At 39.5% G+C, this 16,241-nt stretch overlaps 1 protein-coding gene across 6 annotated transcripts in view; it reads right to left on the reverse strand.

Moving 5' to 3' along the window:
* Positions 1-13,991, reverse strand: part of exoc6 (exocyst complex component 6) — a 53,939-nt gene extending 39,948 nt beyond the window's left edge. For 2 of the 6 annotated variants that reach the window (XM_018666489.2, XM_051069068.1), the window contains exon 1: positions 13,773-13,991. In XM_018666489.2, the coding sequence (XP_018522005.1) occupies positions 13,773-13,948 (176 nt within the window). In that variant the 5' untranslated portion in view covers positions 13,949-13,991. Of the gene's footprint in view, positions 1-12,779; positions 12,953-13,772 lie in introns of those variants that run through there. The other 4 variants (XM_018666492.2, XM_051069067.1, XM_051069066.1 and 1 more) reach the window with 4 other exon arrangements.
* Positions 13,992-16,241: the final 2,250 nt, after the last annotated feature.

Consider the following 16,241-nt stretch of genomic DNA (forward strand, 5'->3'; position numbering starts at 1 on the left):
CATAGCAAGTTCTACAGATCGTGTTAGAAACATCACAATCTTAAAAAGTGGTACAAAATCACTTATCAAGAGTATTTTAACAGCGAGGGATGGTGACTTACACATTTTCCTGTTGAGGCTTGCTGCAGATGTACAAGCCCTGCTGAGACTATTCAATACTACTTTCTGTTGTAGCGTGATTGAGACTTTGATTTGAATATTTGGTATGCTCTTGGCTCTCATTCTTTACTCCACCTTTCTCTGTTTGTCCTTTAGATATGGAAACGTTAGCTGTCAGTTGGCTGCCGCTGAACACTGTGGGGGGATTATTCAAAACACCCCTGCATTAAGTTAGGCAAAACCAACATGCCGATATGGCCCAATAGAAAAGGGAGATGAAAGTGAAGATTGGAGTGAATACATGTGCAAGATAATTACCTGTAATGTTTGCCTACTTAATTTTTTCCAAGTTGCAAATACACATCAAACATCACTAATTTATGCTTTTGTTTTGTCAAGGTTAATTATGATGTTATGTGAGAAACCACTTTGTTGTCCCACCATAATGAGATACTGTTAGTTATTGAATATTGTTCCAAAAAATGCATCCATATTAATCAACCCTGGTTAAATGTTTTTCAGTGTTTCTATTCAACGACATGTAAAAATACTATGTCTAATAAAGTAAATAAAATAAAGTCTAATATTACACCTATAGTTTTTCTCATAGAAAAATCAAGATTCAGTGAAAATGTAGACATACTGTACTTGATGACATACTATGATTTCAGCAGTTTAACTCCTCCAAACTCCAAACTTTTTCACACCTACCTGATAAATCAAGCGTCAACAAACTAACTAGCAGATTAAGTGGTAATTAAAACAACTGTTGTCAGCAATGTTCCCCCTAATTTTTCATGTGTCTGAGCATACACACAAACTCCCTGGACCACTGTGAGCAACATCAGACGTGCACACTGTTGCACACTGTAATTTTATGGGCTACATAGTTTTGCTATGCGCGGAGAAAGTGGGAGCAGTGCGTGATTGCACAGGTGCGTAGCTTAAAGGGAACATTGATTGTCAGTATGTGTTAAACTGAGGTGAGCACAGAGAAACTTTCCCTCTTCAGTAGATGAATGTGAAAAACATCAGTCTACACAAAACTCAAATATCCAAGAGAAAATTTTTAAGTAGAATGAGAATGAGAGTTTTGTTGATTTTATTACTTAACTCCTAATATAAGCTAGAATGAGAATTACCCTGAATTACCCTCCATAATCACTCCCACAGGGTCAGTAAACTGTTTAACAGTTAATATCCAACTATTGTTTAGCCAACCTGTTAACCGCCTTTATGATAATGCCAGAGCTGCGGTCACAGGTGCTTGTAAGATTTTCAAAAACACCCCACATGGGAGGAGCTAAACATTAGCCAGTCTGTTTTTATGATTTCCAAAGTACTAATCAAATACTATGGAGACCCAAATGTTCTAAATAGGACACCATGAAACATATATTTTTATTGATAAATACTGACAATACATGTTATATAATCATGACATTGTGAAATAATAAAGGTTTCAGGTTTCAGGTTGCCTGTCCTTACATATGTCTGTATGTCCCATTCCCATGAACATGATACCTCAGTAAGTTGAGGAGTCAATAAAGTTGAGGAAATTTATTTAAATCTGGCACAAATGTTTACTTTGACTGAAGAATGAATTTATTAGATTTTAGTGGTCAAGGCCTGACGGCAACTGGACTGTTTGTCTGAGGCATACAACCATGAGGCTGTAATTCTAGTTTCTTATGGCTGTTTTATTTCATGATGCCACTTTTCATCACCAAAAGTCAGGGCAGAACAATTCATGTGAATCACATAATTCACAAAATGCTTTCAATTAACTCAACAATGTAATGCTTATATATTTTGTGTCTATCTTTGCATATCTTTGCAATAGGGCTATACCAGACTCAAAATTTTGTCAGTCAACTCACATTTAGGTGTTCACTGCTGTCACCACTGCTGCTGACTGTGTTGTCAGCCGGTTTTGACTTGGCATGACACCAGGAGTTTCAATTTTAGCTGTTCACATTTCTGTGATGGGCATGTAGCTTTCAGCAGGCAGAACTTACCTGACACAGGAGCTGTGACTACCGGAGCGGCCAAAAGAAGCGAGTTGCAGTGCCCTGCCTCACTCAGCCTGGTGTCACTCTGCCCTCCATTTCTGTCACATCTATACTTTCATCTCAGTTGGTTTTGTGGTTCAGTCATTTTAAGACTTGGTTGTTAAGTTTACAGCCTGAAACACTGTTGCTCCTACACTGCCCTCTGTGTGAACTGTGAGGCAGCTAAAAAAAAGTGTTACGAGTTATTGACTGACATTCTGTGAGTCAAATGAGGGACTTCCCCAGTGATGTATCGAATTGTCAACTTTTAGGGGGCAGCTCTAGTATATAATTGTCCTTTTCATTATTTGTGTTATTTATGGAAAACACTGGGTTGCCATAAAATTCATCTGTATTACACAGATGTCAACATCTGTGTTGTACAAGACCAGCAGAACCTGCTGTCAGCCCTGTCTTTACCCTCTGCCTCAGCTTTCATCTCAAGTCAGCAATCTGTTAGGAGATTGCTTGGAAAAAAGGGTCTAAGGAATTCAGTAGTGTGGAGATATTTTGGCTGTTTAAGCCTGACAAGAAGCAGAGTAGCTGCACTGCAAACGATATGGAAAGCATGTTACCACAAAGACAGGTAATACCACTGGTCTTTTTTACCATCTGAATCAGTGCCATCCTTTAGAGTATGCACAATGCAAGACTTTACAGTGCCAGACTCAAGCAAAAACAGCCAGTGTGATACCTGCACAACAACAGCTCCATGCCTTACCACAAAAACATTCATCTTACAGTATCTTCATGTCTCACTAACGAGGAAAAAAGAATCTTTAAGCTTGACAGAAATAGTGATTTGAAGATATATCCTGATTATATCAGTATCGACTGATATGAAAAAATCATCATGATACCCCCCCCCCCCATATCGCCTAGCCCTAGTCTCACATCCTCAGGCAGGGAGTTCCAGAGCTGAGGGCCCTTGACAGCAAAAGCCTGCTCTCCTTTCATCCTTTCAAAAATGGAACTTCAGTACTGAAGTAGTGGTTTGCTAACATTTATTTAACCTTCAGAGAAAACGAGCAGAGGCACTTCACACAGCATACTCAGTATAGAAGTACAGTATAGTGTTTCCCCTACAGTGACTGTTATGGGGGCAGCTTGAGAGACAAGACGTCTAAAAAAAAAAAAGCTGATAATTTGCCCTGGATGTTGAGGGTTGCATCAGGATCTGATTATCTGATTCAGCTCAGGTGACAAGGACTCACTGATCAATACATTGTGAGTCCACATCACTGTAATTAATCACAGCAGAACACTGCAAACACAACAATAATATACTGAGATTTTATGTGATGTGAGGAGTACAGGCTAACAATGTAGACAGTCACAGTCAAGAGCAGAGCAGACAGCTGCCAGTCAAACAGCAGGCTGAACTTTGGCTGATCCTCACACTGACTGAACATAGTTTTACCCTGGATTCAGCTGATTGGAGTCAAGCAGGTCTGTAAATGTCAGTAAGTCATAGTGTCAGTCACAGTCACCGGGTTCAAGCCCCAGTTTGAGCCCGGGGCTTTTCTGTGTGGAGTTTGCATGTTCTCTCCAGGTACTCTGGCTTCCTCCCACAGTCCAAAGACATACACGTTAGGTTAGTTGGTAACTCTAAATGTCTGTATATGTTGGCCCTGCAATGGACTGGCAATCCGTACAGGGTGTACCCTGACTCTCGCCCTTAACGGGTACGCAGTATAGATAATGGATGGATGGAAGAGCACAGAGTCACAACTCTGCCTCTGCCTGCTCCTGCGCCATTCTGTAAATCCACTAGGCCATGTTGTCCTACTATCAGCAAATCAAAGGCATAAATAACTACAGCAGTAATCTGTATTAATGAAGCCTTTTTTGTATCCATTACTTCAAAAGGTCGCAGTAGTGGTGCACTGAGGCTCTGTTAGTAAACTTAGGCCCAGCAGATCACTGGGCTTGCAATTCACTGGGGAAACAGACCAATATATTACATCTACATAATCTGTCTGTTTGTCTGCCTGTCTCTATCTGACTGCCAAGGTTTTATGTGTGGGTGAGTGTCTTATGCAGGCTTGAGCAGGCAGGCATTCATCAAGATAAACATAAACAGCATGTCTAAAACTACTTTATCTGGAACTCTAGGTCACTTCTGATAAACTTTCATGGAAATCTACTAAAACACAGGTGCAGGAGCTCCTGAACTGCTTATTTACATACACAACCACCTACACAGAGTTTAGTAAGTGTGGCTTAAAACGAACATCATGATAACCACAGGGGCAGCTGAGCACCATGGTTGTTCTGTTATAGATCTAAGAGATTTAAGACTATTGAGACTGTTGATTTTGATCATTATTATTTTCTGGTCCCCAACATCATCAGTAATTGCTGAATGTTGCAAATATACATCAGCTGTTCCAACTGTATTTGTGTAAACTGGTATTAATTTCATCAACGAAAACTTTGATGAAAAATATTTATTTATTATTATTATTATTTTTTATTATTTTTATTTATTTAAAAAAATATATTATTTATATTATTATATATAGAGTCTCAGTGGTTCAGTGGTTTTCATGTACAGAGAACAAAGACTGGAGCTCCAAACTGGTGTATATTTCCCACAATGCCTGGCTTTTGGGGCATGAAATGCTGTGGCTGTAAAAATCTCACCAAACTCTGTTTCTAGTTCTTGATATTTCTGTCAGTTTCCTGGCTGGATATCAGAGATAAGGCATTACTCTGGAACTTGCTGGGCCTGATTCTAGCAGTTTAAGCCACTGACTGATCACTCAGTTAGAGGGAGATCGTACCTGCTCACCAAAGTTACACAGAGCAACAACAGGTGCAGTGTGGGAATGAGAAAGGCTCCATTCTCCATATTACAAGTCAGTGAACTATCACAATGAAGCTGAGGTAAAATAGTTGCACAATGTTGCTTTAAAGTTACTCTCAGTGGGCTGTCTTTCATGTTGCTATTGAAAGGAATGAGCATGTTCCAGGATTAATACTGACAGTTGACCCAGTTTGTAGACAATACATCATCATCTCAATTTTAGTATAACATTTAAATTCATTATTCATTCATCTAAGTCAGTTAAATAGCTTGTATGGATTATGGCACTGGGCCCAAGGGTACACACGTACACACCTCACCCATGAGTCCAGGAGGCAGACACACCCTCTGCACTTTTAAGAGAGGGTTTAAATCTTTCCTTTTTGACAGATTATAGCTAGAGAGGATCAAGCCTGAACAACCCCCTAGTTATGCTTCTATAGGCCTAGACAGCCGGGGGTTTTCCCATGATGCACTGGTTTCCTCTATCTTTCTCTATCTGTTCATACTCATATCCCATAAATGCATGTAGATCCTGCTCAACACACACTGCTACTACTATTATCATTATTGTTATCATCACAATCACCATACATCACATGTAGAGTGAGAACTATTCTAGGTTCCTTTTCCTCTCTCTCTCGAGGCAGATGGCCGCCCACCCTGACTCTGGCTCTGCTTGAGGTTTCTGCCTCTTAAAAGGAAGTTTTTCCTCTCCACCCAGTACTGCTCATGGTGAGAATTGCTGGGTCTCTGTAAATAAAGAGTACTTATTTTTTTCTTATCAGTTGATATCGATATAATCAGGATATGAATCAAATCACTATTTCTGTCAAGCTCATTTGTGAGATATGAAGATACTACAAGATGAATGTTTTTGTGGTAAGGCGTGGAGCTATTGTTGTGCAGGTATCACACTGGTTGTTTTTGGGGGACCACCAGCATCTGCTTGGGTCTGGAACTGTGCGTGCTCTAAAAGATGGCACTGCTTCAGATGGTAAAAAAGACCAGTGGTATTACCTGTCTCTGTGGCAACATGCTGTCCACATAGTTTGCAGTGCAGCTACTCTGCTTCTTGTCAGACATAAACAGCCAAAATATCTCCACACTACTGAATTCCTTAGACCCATTTTTCCAACAATCTCCTTGTAACAGATTGCTGACTTGAGATGAAAGCTGAGGCAGAGGGTAAAGACAGGGCTGACAGCAGGTTCTGCTGGCCTTTAATGTTACTCTATTGCTGGCAAACATTGCACTGGCATGATCATGCATATGAGCATGTAAGCGCAACTGATGAGCATGTTATGTAATGTATTTAACTCCAAACTGAGAGTGAAATAGGGATACAAATGTTCACAATATTGTATTGCGATACAGGAAGACAGCTCTGCAATAAACCAAACCATGGCTCAATAATCGAGGTTGGAGATTGATAATACATACAATTTGTAATGACAAATCCCCCTTGCCCTTGTCATGGCAGGGCAGCCCACCCTGCCACTGAGTCACTCCACAAAGACAATCATCAAATTTGCAGATGACACAACAGTCGGGGGGCTATTCTGTAATGGTGATGAGACTGCGTATAGAGATGAAGTCTTTCCATTGAACATTAAAAAGACAAAGGAGCTCATCAGAGACTTCAGATGCCATCAAGAGGAGCTCCTGCCACTGAAAATAGGGGGAGAGGAGGTGGAGAGTAGGCATGGGCGAGTATGAGATTCTGATTGGTATGATAACCTTGAGCAAAAATATCATGGTTTCGCTGTACCACAGTATTGCACTTAGAACTCTAAAATTAGTTATTTTGAAATGCCTGGTAAGAAAAACAACTTTTTTTTCCACTAAACACAGATGTAAGGTTTACCTGGGTCACAAAGTTTGTGGTGGTTTGGTACCTGGGTACCCACGTCAGTGAGGACCTCAGGGGGACTGTCAACTCCACCACTTTGGTCAAAAAGGCACAAAAGACTTCACTTTCTTGGAACTCTGAGGAAGGTCAACCTCTCTGCCAAGCTTCTAGAGTCATTCTATCATTGCTCAGTAGTCAATCCAACACTAACATAATGTATAAAATCACAGTCCAATATAATCATTTGTAAGACACGTCTTTATTTTCTTTATAAAATCCCCCAGCATGCGTTTCTCAACCTGGGTGCGCACACAAAATGTGAGTGGTGATCTGATGAGGTAAAACGTAGCTTATATCCTAAGTAGTATGTAACTATGATACAGGAAGACTGTACTACCTTGGTTATTATGACTAATCATTACTTATTATTTATAAATTATTACTATTCTAAAATAAGACTCTAAATAGGAGTAAACTTTACACAATATCCTGCTATGTATGCAAATAGGAATTTAATGTTCTTTCAGTTTTCTCTTTCTTAGAATGTGAAAAAAGTAGAGCTCAATATATCAGAATGTGGTTCTTTATAGTGAACAGGTCTTTTTTTGTTAAAAGAGATGGTTGTTTTTCATTTAAATGTCTGGTTAAGATGAGGAATAAAAATGTTAAATAATATTTTAGTGCCTTTTTGTGATTTGATATGCTTGGAAATGATTGTGTTAAATCAGCAGATGGTATCGTCTCATATTGATCACTGGCTCCTGAATCGAATCAAATCTAAATTGTATCATAGCAGACTTTGTGATATCGGCAAACATCAAAACATTGTCCACTGGATCGATATAATATTGTATCATGATCAAACTTGTGATTTACACCCCTATTGCTCAGCAGAGAGCATACTGATGCACTGCATCACAGCCTGGTATGGGAATTGTACAGTAGCAGACAGAGCAGCTCTTCAGAGGGTGATTACCACAGCACAAAAAAATCACTGGACTTCTCCTGCCCCCCCTTAGGGAACATCTATAGGTCTCACTGCCTCAGCAGAGCATGTAACATTATCAAAGACAATACACATCCCTACCACCACCTGTTTGCACTACTGCCACCTGGAAGATGCTACAGAACCATAAAGACGAGGGATAGGCATTTTAATTTCTTTTTGAAGTCCATTAATTAAGCCAAGCCCCAAGCCCCACTCATCAACAACGTACATCAGACTAGTTATCAGCAGTGTGTCTTTCATCTGTGCTGAGAGTCTAAAGCACAGAACCTGAAATTCAGATACACTGCAGATACACCGATCAGCCACAATATTAAAACCACTGACAGGGGAAGTGAATAACATTAATCATCTCTTTACATTCCAATGTTCTGCTGGGAAACCTTGGGGGGGCTAACATTCATCTGGATGTTACTTTGATATATGCCACCCAATTTAACAATGTTGTAGACCAAGCACACCTCTCCATGGCAAACACACTCCTCGATGGCAGGGGCCTCCCCCAGCAGGACAATGGTCCCACCATACCACAGAAACTGCTCAGAAATGGCTCAAGGAATACTGCAAAGAGCCTGAGGTGTTGACCTGGCCTCCAAATCCCAGAGATCCCAATTTGATTGAACATTTGTGGTATGGATCCACTGCCAATATCCCAGTGCGGGACATCACAGGACACCCTTAGGGGTCCTGTTTCCACACCCTGACGGGTAACAGCTGTTTTAGCAGCACAAGGGGGGGGCTACACAATATTATGCAAGTGGTTTTTCATGCTGTGACAGATTGGTGTATTTCTAGAGGCATTATTTGTTGATCTGTTGATCATCAAAATGCCAGAAATCAGCCAAATGAATCAACCGACCAATTACAGTGTTTCCCCTACCACTGCGACCCCCTGCCCTTAAAAGAACAGCAAAATTTTAAAAAAAATTAAAAGATCATTTACGTTCGCGTTTCTCTCTCAGCTTCCTGTTTCACGTGCGTTTCTGTGTACACGTCCGCACACAGAGGCAAAAGAGCCGCAGAGGAGACAGGTTGACAACTCACTGTTAAGAGTAAGAAAAGCTCTGACAAGTGTTGAAAGTTTTTGTAAATCATAGATGGACAGACACTAACCCTCAATGTCCGAAAGTCAAATTTAATTTAGCCTATGCACGTTATCTGCCAATGGTTGTTCTGAATAAGCTAAAATCAAATGCTAACTATATGTTACCATTTAGCTTAATTAGCCATATGTCTTTAAATTGAGCTAATTCTTAAAGGCGAAGCTCAACCAGGTCCCCTCCCCTCAACCTGCCTGTATCTGCCAAACACTGATATTTTTATTTTTTTATTTTTTTATTTTTTCAAAAGGAGCCACTTTGCAGTATCAATATGATAAGTACATAGGATGAATTACGAGGAGCTGGAAAATGTTGTTGGGGAGAGGAATGTCTGAAATACCCTATTTAGCAAGCTGCCACCACAACCAGACCACTGATAAGCAAAAGAAAATAGATGTGTGGATAAATCATAAGGATACTCATCCCTAGTGAATACAGTGTTTGATGGCCATTTGTACAAGCACAACTAGTTGCACTTAATTTTCTTGTTCAGTTTCATTTTGTTTTATTTCATTCATTTTCTGCATTTTTTAAAACAATTTTCTCCAACTGTGGAATGTCCAGTTTCTTATTCTACTTCCTAACAGTCCAAATACCAAAATCCTTAAACCCCACTGTTCTGACAAACTCAAACTGCAGCCAAGAAACCCCATCCATTAGACCTTGCCTCTGACGAGGAACAACAGTCGGAAACATTTTGTTAAACAAATCAGAGGCTGCTTCACCATATCAAATATTCCTAATTTTAAGAAAATAGGCATATATATGTAGAAGGCAGAAGGCAAGTGAAAGGTAAACACATAACTGTGATATTTCCTAGTTGGTCATATTGTTATATTACAAGTCCAAGGTGATGATTATGCTTTAGAACTGTGAGGAAAGGAGGTTTCTCCCATTCCCATTCTCTATCCCTTTTAAGCTTGCAAAGAAGTACTACTTTAACCCTCTGAATTCCCTCTAGTCGCGGGCAACTGGAAAAGTACTTGTCTGATACTTTCATTAATATTTCTGTAACACATTTGTTTAGAAACATACTTTCTCCATGCCCCACTCTATTTTGCCAACAAGCCCTCATTTGCAATTCTACTCCTTCTAGGGGCTTTGTAACCCATCATGGAAACTGGTGTCATTTTTTGCTATTTCCGGGGGAAAAATAAGTCGATAAATCTGTGTTTTGCATCTTTATTCATACATAATTTATCATCAAAATAATTTTTACCATGTTCTGATTAATGAAATTTATGGCAGCCATACTGACTGTGTAAACCAATCATAAGCTGTGTTGTTGAACCGTGCGAAAACAGCTGATCCAATGAGAGTCGTAATATGGCGGATCACCGATTTACAGACATTACCTACTACATTTATGCTGTGTCCTTAGCATTTAGAGATCTAATTTAGAATGAATTCACACTTCAGAGGTAAAAGAATGTGCCAAGATAGTAATCTGAAAGCAGCTGATCCATCCGTGTGCTTCTACTGTAGCACTGTAGCACGCACAAAAAAATGATGCTCACAAAGGATACGGCCGCCAAGATGCGGCTCTGCCACGAAAACAACCCAGGAGAAACCAAGGGGGTTTTTAGAGGTTTTGAATATAGAGGTTTTGGAGACATATTTGACCATATTTTGAGGAGTTTTGTGCCCTGGGAGTGCAGTGTGTGCGTGATGTAGCTCACTGCCTGATCCTGGGTCAGAAACAATGGGGCGGAATGGCCCAAGTGAAAAAAACAAGTGGACGCATAGATATAAATGTAAATATCTCTGCCTGTGTGTGCACTAGAGACTTCATTTTTCTTTTGTTTGTTACTGGAGACCTTGGGCTATATGAAATTAGACTCCCAACATTTGCACATAGTTTTCTTCTGTTGAAAAATGAATACAATTTAATACATTTTAGTCATCAGTTACTTGCTTGTATCTTTCAGTATTGGATTTATACAGTTCTTTAAATAGTACACTGGTCTGAGTACACTGACAAAAGTGGCCTAGACTTCAGAGGGTTAATTTATTTACAAATCTATTTCTTTTTCAAAGTTGCTTTAATCCACAGAATGCAAAATAAATAAAACTGTTTGCATTAATTATCCAAAAACTGTCAAAAATACAGATGCAACACAGAAAGGCAGCAAATCATTACAACAGAAAGTTGGCACTGGCTAATGTTTGGTGGTCTTAAAAAATAACTGATTACCATTAGAACTCCTCAAGTAACTGAAGCTGAGTATTAGGCTTGATACAGTGATCAGCACAGCACATGCAAACTGGACACAAGCACACCCATGAGTGCCAGTCTCACCAGTCTCCATGCTGCCTGCTATTGATAATTGAAAACAGGTGGTTAATGAAACAAATAGATCACTGTCTTCCTGCTTCCAGTTAGCTTCCTGTCCTGGCTTCCTGTCCTGGCAGTCTAAAGCGGGCCTCTGTATTACAAACAATATGCTTTATCATTCTGCTTTCCAATATGTGAAAAGTCAGTGTGTTATGCCGCCAACAGCTAGATACATATGTATCAGACAGAACTCTTATATAACTTCATCTTTTATAACTTCCTCTTTTTATTCATCCATGTGTTAGTCCACACCCAGGAAGAAATTTACACAGGCTACACTGTCTAAAACCACCAGCACTATAGCTGGTATAAGTTATAGTACAGCACAAATGTAATTTAAAGTAGTAAAATGGAAAAATCATCCAGATTTAAGAAACTTTGATGTTAGGGTGGTTTGTTGTTTAGAAGAACTATCATGTTTCGCCCATGTCTGACCCCTGCAACAGCCCATAAGTCCACCCTGTTCTTAAGCACAAGGTATGAATAATTCAAATGCATTTACACAAATATACAAGTACAAATCATGTATCCATGACTGTAGCTGTTTTTAGTATATGCCCTTTCAATCAGACTGCTGCAAGAAAGCTGTGTAGATATAATGTAGACATAGTATGTCTACTGTGACTGTAAGAATAGTTCTGCTCACTGGCAATGTGAGTGTTAATGAACAGTCCAGGGAGCCGATGACCAGGCAAAAGGCATGACTGGCATTTCTTAATAACTAACCTAAATCAACTAAGCTGTTACAAGAATGACAGTGTTGAGAGCACCATAAAACAATCACTGAAATGAAACAAGCTGCCAAAGGTGTACCTGTACGGCATATATATTCACTGGTTTCCCCACGTATGCTGAAAGACCACCGTAGCCTGTGTACACCTGAGGCTGAAGTCAGTTTTACCAATATCACTAATTTGTCAAATTAATGTAATTCAAATTCAGTATGGCCTTGCAGGCTAGCTTGGTAGCTACCTACCGTAGCCAATGCAGCATGCTAGAGACCGTTAGCTTGAGCAATTCAACACCCACTGCACCGTCATAAAGCTATTTGAAAACCACAACACAAAACCAGGGGTCAAAATGACACATCCAGCCGTAGTATACTGTTATGTCACTAGCATTAATTTTCTATTTTTACTGAACAAGTAGCCGAAATTGTGAGCACCGTCAGTTAAAATCAGCAAGATGTGAAGTCCCACAGCCACACCCACTTATGATGTTTACATCTTTGACAGGTCACCATCCGTCCATCAGTACACACAACCTGGGAAATCACACACAAACTCGGTTTAACTATAGCAGCCTTTACCTGACTGAAGCGATGGTCAATGTTAGCCTGTTAGCTAGCAAACCAACAAGGCTTTCAACACCATGTAGCCTGTTGGCAAAAACTGCTACCGTTAGCCTGCCGGTGGCTAGGTTAGCTAAACTAGCTCATGAACAAAAGATCTGATAATGTGGGTGATGAAATCAAACAAACAGAAATTATGATTGGTAAGTGTTCTCTAAGAAGCCGTATATTCTTACCGAAGAGTGGGACCGACACAAGCTGTGTCGGTGCTCTCAATTTCCTGTAAAATCCGCTCGTGCTCCGTTATACACTCCAGGGTTTCATTCTCCGCCATGATTGTTATGTGCATTGTGGCTATCACTGCAGCTACAGCGAGGTACAGCTCAATATGACAGCTGATCTATGGGGGGCGCTCTACAGTTGTAATGAAGTCAGTGACAGCAGCTTTGTTTCAACACATCCGGCACGTTACAGTACAGTTGGTTACAGCAAGATAAGTGCACATCCCCAGACCTTTAGACCTTTACCCAAAAACACTGTGATCAACATGGAAACCCATACTGGTTGTTGGTTGCTGGCTACATTGTTGAATTGCAGAATTTATATCAGTCTAGCAAGTACTATATTATAATTAAAGTGGTTGTCGTGTTTACCATAATAACAGAAGAATTAGAAAGGCTGTATAAATAGCTTCATAACAGACAATGTGGCATTTGAAAAAAGAAAAAACACTGTTGTTGCCCTATTTATGATTGATACTCAATAATATTGTAATTACATGTTGTCACCTGTAAATCATGCAGTGATATTTCTTTCAGCCCTGAATGTCTACAGATTTTTATACCAGACCACGCATAGCAGCAGTCAGTCTAATGAAGCCTGACAAAGCAATACCTAGGACAAAAAAATGATACTTGCTGCTGCTCTTAAAGCTAATTTCTGTCTGTGTTTCTAAATCTATTTTTTAAAAGTACATTGTGCTACAAGTTCAGTTTCACCTTTGACATTTTAAATATAGTGAGTAAATGTGTTTATTTCCTTCTTAAATACAGTAGGCTACTTTCAAATTTCCCTATAGATGCTCATAATCTTCATAAAGGCATCTCTTGATGTACATATTAAGATCAAGCAGCATTTTACATTATTGACTTTGTAAATCAGATGAATGACTCCACAATCAATTGTGGCCAGCACATGAAATTTTAAAATTGTGTCCTGAATGAGATTACCTTAAGGTAGTTCCAAGGGGCAGGTCCACAGATTCTAATTCTGTTAAAATATTTCCAAAAGCTTTCTCCTCTTCTTTGTTGTCCTCTTCACTTTGACTGGGAGGATCAGGTAAAGCAGCATGGACCCTCACACTGGCCATTTCTCTTTTCACACTCTGAGATCTAGATCTCTGCATGTGAGAGACAGAAGGACACCAAGAACAATGTATTTGTGTGTGTGTGTGTGTGTGTGTGTGTGTGTGTGTGCGCATGCTGTGAATTCCAGGGCACCTGCTATGGTCAGCAGAAAAAGAGGGTGCAACAGGAAAAAGAGACCTTGTGATTAACTGGACTTTGAGACCAACAGCAGTTACTTCACTTGCTGTCTGACCTGCTGGCTTTATCCACGAGATACAGATTCAAAAGAAAGTCAGCAATCAGAGACCCAAAGCTTATTTTTGGTTCTAGTCAATGAATGAATGGATGAATGGCAGTAAGGGAGTGAGGAGGTGATGTGTGTTGAAATTCTAACTACTACAACTAAAGTTGTTCTTTAAACATCTATACCGTTGTGGCCTCTTTTAAAAAAAAGTTCCGCTTTATGTTGAAACAGTAGTTGCTGCACCACCAAAACTCACTTACTATTAATGTGTGCTTCAGACCTCATCCTCCAATCCTGCCACAGCTGTTGTCTGCTGCGGCACCAGTTGAGCTTTAGCAGATGTGTTGAGATTTTTTTTTATCTTTAATCCACATTTGATTTGAAGTTTGTTAGATACTCTATGTCTAGTCATTGTCCAAGTATTTAAAACTCCATGCCCCCAGTTTGTAATAGAAACTATGTATGTATTAAAAATTCACCAAGCCCATTTTGAAATTATCCTCATCACAACATTGTGAATTAATCAGCATTATTTTCTTGACAAAGTTCTATATACTATACTATATATATGTGTGTGTGTGTGTGTGTGTGTGTTCACATATAAGTTCACATTTTTTGAGTCTTAAAAAGGTTCTCAAGTCATGATTCCTGTCACACACCACCTGCCCACCAGATGTCCTTTGACTTTCCTCCTCCTCCCTGATCACGCTGTCACATTCCTAATCACTGGAACTTCCCCACTACAAAGAGTTGTGCGACACAAGTTGGACAATCACAATGTGAAGTGGATGTGAATGTTTGCTTGTCGGTTAAGGACAACAAAATTACATTTAATGTGGGAGAACAACATGTAAACTCTACACAGGAAATTGTAATTTTTATTTATTTGGCTCATGATCACAAATCAGAGATAAAAAACATTGAAACAACAGGCTTTTTCTCGCTGTTTTTCTAGAACCATTTGTAATAGTGTTGATTCACCATTGACCCCCCTGGAACCCACTCTTCCAAAATTATGCCCTTAATGTCAAAGAAAACAATCAACATAGCCTTAAATTTGGACTTGCTTTGTCATGCTTTCTTCATCCTTGGTGATGAATGTGTTTTCCAATGCAGTTTTCCTTTTAATCAGGAGTCATAAGTTTTGGGACAACGTTGGCACACACTTTTGTAAAGTTCAAATTTTCATGCAACTGTCTCTTTATCAATGAAGACCATTTCTGCTCTCATTCTTATACAGAGTCGTCGATCATTTCAAACAATTTGTTCAATTTGTTGAATGTTGTCAGAAGTTTTTGACATGCATGGGCACCTAGAACATTCATCGTCTTGGACATCCTCTCTGCCTCCACAAAATCTTTTGTGCCATTCAAACACACGTGCATGTGACATGCAGTCTTCCTCAAACAATGTATGAAAAGATTCAGCTGCTGTTTTGTTTTTCACCAACAATTTCAAGTTAATGTGTTGCTCAACTTTTAAGCTAATCATTTTCCGACACCTTAGCACATGCACTTCAATCTAGCTAGCAGTGAACTAAACACATCACTTATTGGAAACTTACAGCAGTTGTGCATGAATATCCAACCTTTAATATATAACACTCAGTGTGACTGTGAACCACTTGGTTTTATCCTCATAAGCGCAGTATCATAGCCATACCTTATAGAAAAAAGGCTGTAAAGAAATATTGTAAAGTTCATTATCATTATATTGTGTGTGCATACATGTGCGAGACATGGGGTCCTTCATAGTCTCCTAGTCTCTTTGGTTGTAGTAAGGTGTAATAAATAATATTTAACACACCTGTCACATTATGTCAGTGTGTAAGCAAGTCCACCAACAGTAACACAAAAAGGTTACCACATTTTCTGAAATTACATTTTGAGCAAGGCAGCAGACCTTGACCAGCTTACACAACCACTTTCAATTTCCTGCTATTCTTCCTAAAATGGATTGGGCCATCAGGAGTGTGGATGTAATATTTGACAATAAGTTCCTTACAAAAGGCCTGGCCATGAATTTTCCTTATTACTCCACTCCAACAAGAAATTAATCACACACAGACAACCAACCACACACACACACACACACACAAACACACTTAC

This window comes from Lates calcarifer, unplaced genomic scaffold (assembly GCF_001640805.2).
Source record: "Lates calcarifer isolate ASB-BC8 unplaced genomic scaffold, TLL_Latcal_v3 _unitig_5776_quiver_344, whole genome shotgun sequence".
Lineage (NCBI taxonomy): Eukaryota > Metazoa > Chordata > Actinopteri > Centropomidae > Lates > Lates calcarifer.